Source organism: Cyprinodon variegatus, unplaced genomic scaffold (assembly GCF_000732505.1).
Source record: "Cyprinodon variegatus isolate N-32 unplaced genomic scaffold, C_variegatus-1.0 Scaffold822, whole genome shotgun sequence".
Lineage (NCBI taxonomy): Eukaryota > Metazoa > Chordata > Actinopteri > Cyprinodontiformes > Cyprinodontidae > Cyprinodon > Cyprinodon variegatus.
In genome coordinates this window covers 336,283-343,576 of record NW_015151275.1, presented here as the reverse complement: position 1 = coordinate 343,576, position 7,294 = coordinate 336,283, and the positions used below count along the sequence as shown (strand labels likewise).

At 38.6% G+C, this 7,294-nt stretch overlaps 1 protein-coding gene across 1 annotated transcript in view; it reads left to right on the top strand.

The window, feature by feature from the left end:
- Positions 1–7,294, top strand: part of LOC107098923 (myelin transcription factor 1-like) — a 39,900-nt gene that overhangs the window by 30,443 nt on the left and 2,163 nt on the right. The window contains exons 17-20 of the mRNA XM_015396814.1: positions 1,583–1,804; positions 2,008–2,099; positions 4,466–4,569; positions 5,512–5,655. Of these exons, the coding sequence (XP_015252300.1) occupies positions 1,583–1,804; positions 2,008–2,099; positions 4,466–4,569; positions 5,512–5,655 (562 nt within the window). The remainder of the gene's footprint in view (positions 1–1,582; positions 1,805–2,007; positions 2,100–4,465; positions 4,570–5,511; positions 5,656–7,294) is intronic.

The window sequence follows — 7,294 nt, the reverse complement described above, 5'->3', positions numbered from 1 at the left end:
CTTCCCTGGAAATGCCTTTCCAAATTTTTCTTTTTTCTTTTTTGTCAACCTTTCATTACAAAGCAAAATATTTGGAGAGGACTCTACATAGGTCTGTGGTGAAGGAATCCATTTTACTCCCAGTAACAGTAACAAGATGTGTGGTTAATGCAGTCAGAGACTGACTGACCAGCATGACGCCCCTCCCTCTGACAATCTTCTGCTCTGGGTTTCCTTCTCCTTTTTCCTCTGTGACGGGTCACACCACGAATTTCTCTACTTGGAAAAGGATAGGTTTGGTCAGAAACAAAGAATGAAGAAAGAGAGCAAACAGATGAGACTCAGTGAGAGCATCAGCTCAAGCAACACTGTTAGGTTTTAGAAATAAACCCTCCTGCTGGTTTTAAAACTATTCAGTCCTTTGGGACCAAAACACATTTTGCCATTTTCAGGATGGATTTTTCTAGTGATTTAACAACTCAAACAATGAACAGGAGTGCTGTTTTAAGGATTAATATCCAGGTATTTGTCATGTTTGGCTTAAGGTTCCTAACCCACATGCAGAACACACTGAAGCAGGAGAAAAGTTAGAAGGTTTATTTAAATGATAATTCAGCACAGAGAAGAAACAGATCCAGGGGTTAACAGAATCCAGGACTGGTCACGAATGGGTTCACTGCAGAGGGGGACAGAGGAGTTAGTGGATGTCCAGGATATTTGCAGAATGAGAGTATGCAGGTCTGTACCTGTTCAGGAGTTTGAGCTGAACGGCAGAAGGGGGGAACCAGGAGGGTCCAGAGGCTGTCGGCAGGCTGAGGGCTTGGCAGAGGCAGAGCTTGGTTTGAGTGTTTGCGGATCACAGGTTTGAGTTTCCCTTCTAGATTCTTCAGAGGGCGGGCAGGCAGGTCTTTGGCAGGAATGATTCTCCAGGGTTCTTCAGAGATCCGACAGGCAGATTTCCAACAAAGAAACTTTTCAGGGTTTCTAGTTTTCAGGCAGGTTCAACCTGGGAAGCAGAGAGGAGAAAACGGATCAGGTTGAGGTTCAGGTTTTAAGGGAGTCAGAGATTCAGACAGGCAGGTTGGCTCAGGCTTGCTAACCTTAAAGGGCAAACACTCTGGCACTGGAGAGACGTTCTCTGCCTCCTTAAATACAGATCCCCTGATGAGCAGATGAGCGACAGGTGGTAGCAATCAGCTCCGGCTCCAGGAGATCTAGAACGCCCTCTGGTGGAGAAAATGGACAGACCTCCAGATCCCAACAGTATTAATATTCCCTAAACCATGACCTGAAATAAAAAAAATATATATATAAAGGAAGAAAACGGAAAAGGCAGAGTAAATTATTCTAACATGTAGGATTGTCTGGAATTTAGTACATATTTCAAACAAGAAACTGAATAAAATGAAAAAGCTTTAGTTGGTACGTTGTTCAGAAATATTTCAAGATATGAAGTACCTTTAATGTCCCATGAACTGCTCTTTGATAGGACATAAAAACATGTTCATCTCAGTGTCCTACTGTGGTCCTCTAGCTTTATGGGTCTCATTTCTTTTAAGATAATTATCCATATCCTCAAAGTGGGATTTCTGCTTCTCTCAAGGTGTCCCGTTCCCGGCTGTGACAGTCTGGGACACATCAGTGGGAAGTACGCCACCCACCGCAGTGCCTACGGCTGTCCACTGGCCGCCAAGCGGCAGAGGGAAGGTCTCCTTAATGGCACTCCTTTCTCCTGGAAGGCCTTTAAAACCGAAGGCCCCACCTGCCCGACCCCGGGCTGTGATGGTTCCGGTCACGCTAACGGCAGTTTCTTGACCCACCGCAGGTATTCTGCTTTTTGTGCAATATGTTGGTTTTTGTGTCTCGGCTAAATACATCTGGATGTGTAGAATGGCTGAGATTGTTCACAAGACACAAAAATCACAATTCATAGTCATTAAATGCACTAATTACAACATTTATGGATCTGAAAAAACTTCTTACAAATGCTAAAAAAGCCCTAAAAAGATTGACAAGGATCTCTTTCAGCCTGTCAGGTTGTCCAAGAGCTCCGGCCAACAAGAAGAAAACCAAACTTCCTGGAGACGATTTCATAACAGCCAAGTTCAGAGCAAGTGATGGTAAGACAGGAATGCTCTGAGTCTGCAAAGCTTTCAATCTGACTCGGTAGGAACCAGAAACTGTTTTATGTTTTATGCTTTTTATTTTGTGTCTTTAGCAGCGGTGGCTGGTGGAGTTTCCTCCAGGGGGGGCTATAAATTCAAAATAGCCATTAACCAAACATCCTTATACTAAGTTATCACACCAATATATTTATATCAATGCAAAAAATGAAAAAAAAAAATATATAAAAACACTTTATAAAAACAAAACATAATTTCATGTCTAGGTTTACTCTTTTTACGTAAATCTTGCCCTTCTGAGGCATTGTGAAGGTAAATCTGTGTTCTACATGGTCCAGTATGGTGTCACAAATAGGGTTGCCAGCCGTCTCTTTTTTTATTGTTTTTTTTTTGTTGTTTTTTTTGTCAGACAGATACAGAAAAGCACCTATTATCTTGTTACAGTAACATAAATCAGAAAAACATCCTGTGTGCACTTAGCAACTGTCCAGCTTTTTCTTTTGTCTTCCCTATACAAGTAACCATAAAACAAGGCCATAATAATAATAATAATAAGAGTGATAAGAAAAGAAAAAGCAGTCCAGCAACAATGTAAAATTTTTTGGGGTATAAAACAAAAAGGGAACTCCACTTTATCAAACGCCTTTTCTGCATCTAGTGAAAAGGCAACCGTTGGTGTGTCACAATTTCTTGTCATCCACATAATGTGTAATAGTCTTTGAAGTATGTCTGCCTCTTACTTACTTACTTTCAGGTAACCTACCTCTATGAAATGCATCTTGATATACAACCAATTCTTCTGCCAATACTTCAATCGCTGCAACACCAGCAGTGTTGGTTTGAGTAGGTTGATACGTTTTATCCATAGTTAAATCATTTGCTTCAAGTCACCCCCAGTAATTATCTTTTTATTCCCCATATTTCTAATTAGGTTACATATTTCATGAAAATAGTCTGGGTTGACTGAATTAGGAGCATAAATATTAGCGATAGTCATCCTTTGACCCTTTAAAGTTACATCCAGTATAACCATCTACCTTCCTTGTGAGATACATGTTTATTTACCTGGCAGTCTATATTTTCCTTATTAAAATATTCACTCCTTTTCTCCTTGAAGAAAATGTGCTATGATATTCGTATCCAACACATTTCCTTCTTAGTTTTGCTGCTTTCTCATCACTGAGGTGAGTTTCTTGAACGAGGGCTATGTCAGCCATTTTTTTGCTGTAGGTATGTGAGGGTTTTTTTTTTTGACCACGTTATTACACCCTGCTATATTCCAAGTTACAATTTTATACAATGTCATATTGCTGTCCTGGTATATTATCATCATCCCTTTATACAATGTCCTAATATTTGGTTGACCCTCCTCTGATAGTATAAGTATTTGATGATACAAGTTTACAAGTATAACAGCTACATGAGACACAGGATTACACACTGAATAAACAAATAAAAACTTAGAAACGCACTGCAACAGCAGCCTACAAACAAGTTACATTCCTTAACTTCCTTTAAAAAAGAATCCAGTAATCAGGAATATTACCAATCAACCACGGCCACCCTCAGCCAATCATTGGCCCCCCTGTGGCCACCCCAACCATTTTTCCCCTCTCTCATACAGATGGTGGCAGCAGTAATACTCTCAAGTAGAATATTCAAAACATTTTGTTTTTTTGTGGTTAATTATACACATCAATATATTAACATCAAAGATAAATACAAAATTCATGCTCTTTTCAGAACTAGGTTTTGTCTTATATGGGGTTAAGAGAAAATTATGTCTCTGCAAATCATCTAGGAGTCTTCAGTGAAATCAAAGATAAATAACAATTTTAATAAAAACTTATCAAATAATCAATTTATGTAGATATTATTAGTTTATTAGAATATTGATACAAGTAGGTAAGTAATGACAACGATGATTGATTTACGGCCCAGAACTCAAAACTGAGTTTTATCAACTATACCTGTTATCTAGAAATTAAGGATGTCCAGGGATCCCAGTTTGAGGGCTACTAGTTTAAACGACAAAGATCGGTTGAAATCAGAATTAGAGTTTATGTGATACTGATAAATTTAGCTGTAAAAAAAAAAACTTCTAAAGTTGGTTTAAAGTAAAAATTCTTTTTTTAAGTCTACGTTCTTTTTTTTTATCAGCAAAGTTAATATTTTCTCCATTATTTTCCTGCTGGGCATCAACGTTAGGCCTTAGGAGGCAGTGTCACAACAACTGTTGGGTTATTTTGGATTATACTTCTGGAAGAAACAATTAAGGCAGATTCAGCGTCCTGATAAACTGCAGTTTATTGTATTATTATGTGATGACTTTGCTTTTCTTTATGTGTTTTTCTGTCACCCAGTTCTGGATAATGATGAAGATATCAAGCAGCTGAACAAAGACATCAATGAGCTGAATGAGTCCAACGCAGAGATGGAGGCAGATATGATGAATTTACACACTCAGGTGAGCTCAGTGCTTCAAGCACAACTACAAAAAAAAAAAAAATCCTCAACTTTTAATAAAATCTGGAGTTAGAGATGTTGTATAGGGTCATCAGAATCAGAAATAACCAGGTTAAAGTGCATGAGCAAGGCATTTAATTTATTTAACTGATTTTTCACTCTTACCCAGGGTGCAGACATTTACATGTTAACAACATATGTTTTGAAATGGACCTTTTTCAAATATGTAGATGTACGTATACCTACACACAGAAACATATGTTTGAAGAAGAGCCATTTTGTTTTGTGCTCTTTATGTTGCTCCTTAGGAAAGTGTTGAGACACAGCGAGCACCAAAGCACAATTAAAACAGATATAGCAGCATGTCAAAGTGTAAACAAACAAAGCAGCCACAGCTACATACCTTTGAAGGCATCCAGAAGCCGTTTTATAAATCCAATTTTCAATTTTTATACTTCATTCGTCCATAAGGGTCCGCAGATTAAAAGTAATCCAGCATATTAGTAATTGAAATATCCCATGATGAGAAAATCACCCATAACATCTGGTTGTTGACATCAGAAAAGTTAGCTGGTCATAGCTTATTCTCAGCATCTTGCTAATATTTACTTCTAATACTAATTTCCTCAATTGTTAGACCGCAATGTTTGGTATGGTTCTTTATATCGTCTTCTTATCTACAAGACAAACGTGTCTGCATATATATATATATATATATATATATATATATATATATATATATATATATGTATATATATATATATGTATATATATCCTGTATATGTATGTTTGATTGGAGGAGCACAGCAGGACCTTTATATTCGAAACCAGCATCTATTGCTCCACTAAGCTAACAAGCCTGGGAAAAACATGTTAATTAGAAATATAATAGAGACAATCTGATCCAGATCCATAAAAATACTTTTTTATCTTTTCTGAACAGATTTCTTCAATGGAGAAGAACCTAAAGACCATGGAAGAAGAAAATAAGCAGATAGAGGAGAAGAATGAAGCTTTGTTCTTGGAGCTGTCTGGTTTGAGTCAGGTTTTAATTCGCAGTTTAGCCAACATCCGCCTGCCTACTATGGTGAGTATAGACCCGCTTTACACTCAACAATTACCTCTGTTGTTAAAGTCTACCAGAACATTTTGGATATATTAAATAACTAGAACTGGGAGTTAAAGTTAATTGCTAGGTAATTCAAATCAAGGGTAAAACAAATGAATTATTATAAGTTGAATGATAATAACTGTAATTTGCTTACTGACCAGGGGTCCTAGCCTCTTACCTAAAAGGTTGGACTCGGCTGTTAAAACCTCAGCTGTCTTTTATAGACTATGGCTATCAGCAGAGTTATTAATCACTAACCCAATAAATATGTCTCTGTTAATTTGGATGCTACTGAAAGAAGAGTGAATCCAGCCTGACTGATAAATATTTCACTGCGTAAAAAAAACACAAAAGATGACGAGTTTATTAGCTACACCCAGCATTATATCTAATAACTAAACAAACACTAAAAACTGCTGAAAATAAGCACAAATAAACAAATAAAGTGGAAGAAGGGTTTAAGAGTCCATTCAAAGGATGAAGGATGTTTGAGTTTTAAGGCATCTTTGCAGGGGGGGGTTAATTTTATAACTCACAGCTCCCCTTATTTACAGCAGTTAGCTGGTAGCCACAGCCCTCATGGAGCAGCTCCTCTCCGGCTCCTCTCAGTCTCCATCTCAGCCAGGAAGCCACAAATCAGCTGCTTCTAGCGACTCCTTTGGCCAACAACAGTCTGGGCCATCCGTTGCTCCTTCGGGGGTTAGGTTTTGGTTACCAGAACTGGATTAGCTCTCCTTTTCTCTGCTGCAGGCGATTTCAGGAAATACTGCATTCAGCTCCTTCTGAATCATAAGAAAAAGTAGTGATTTGTTATTAGTGTTGCGCCGATGCCATTTTTTGGCCCCAATACCGATACCCGATACCTGGCTGTGCAGTATCGGCCGATACCGATACCATAATAATGTAAAATAATCACCATCATGGCTTTGTCAACCTGCTGCCTACCTTTGTGAAGCAGGAAAAAATCTAATACAAAGTGAATCCAGTAGAACCTTTTATTGCCTACCAGGAGTGGGTGACAATAGTTGAATAAACTTATGGCTCTCAAAATGGTATCGGTGCCCTATTTGTTGGGACTCGCCGATACCGATACCACCATTTTAGGGCAGTATCGGGGCCCCGTCCGATACTGGTATCGGTGCAACACGATTTGTTATTAGTGAGGCTCTGAGGCGTATCTAGTAGTGGAGGGGGCGTTTCTGTGAAGCGCGTATCGAGGCTTGATTCATTTAGGGGAGGGGTCTAAATCGATGACATCCAAAGCCTCACTACCGCTATACCATGTGATTGCATCAATAAGTGGTTCAGATCGCAACAGGCATTTAAACAGCCTCAGTGTTCAAGATGTGGAGGTTTGGAGGAATGTTGTAGTCAGAAGGATAGATCAAAAGAATAGATTGGTTATTTTTCCAACCAATCTAGTTAGTTAAATCAAACTTGGTTAAACAGTATAATGATCTGAGTAAGCCACTGGTTTCAGTTGAGTTATTAGTATTTGGTATTATTGCTTTCTAAAAGACACTTACTGCTGCATCTGGCATTAGCTGGAAGACTAAGACTGTTAAAAGGGAGTTTTTCCTCTCCACTGTCGCTACAAGCATGCTTAGTGTGAGGG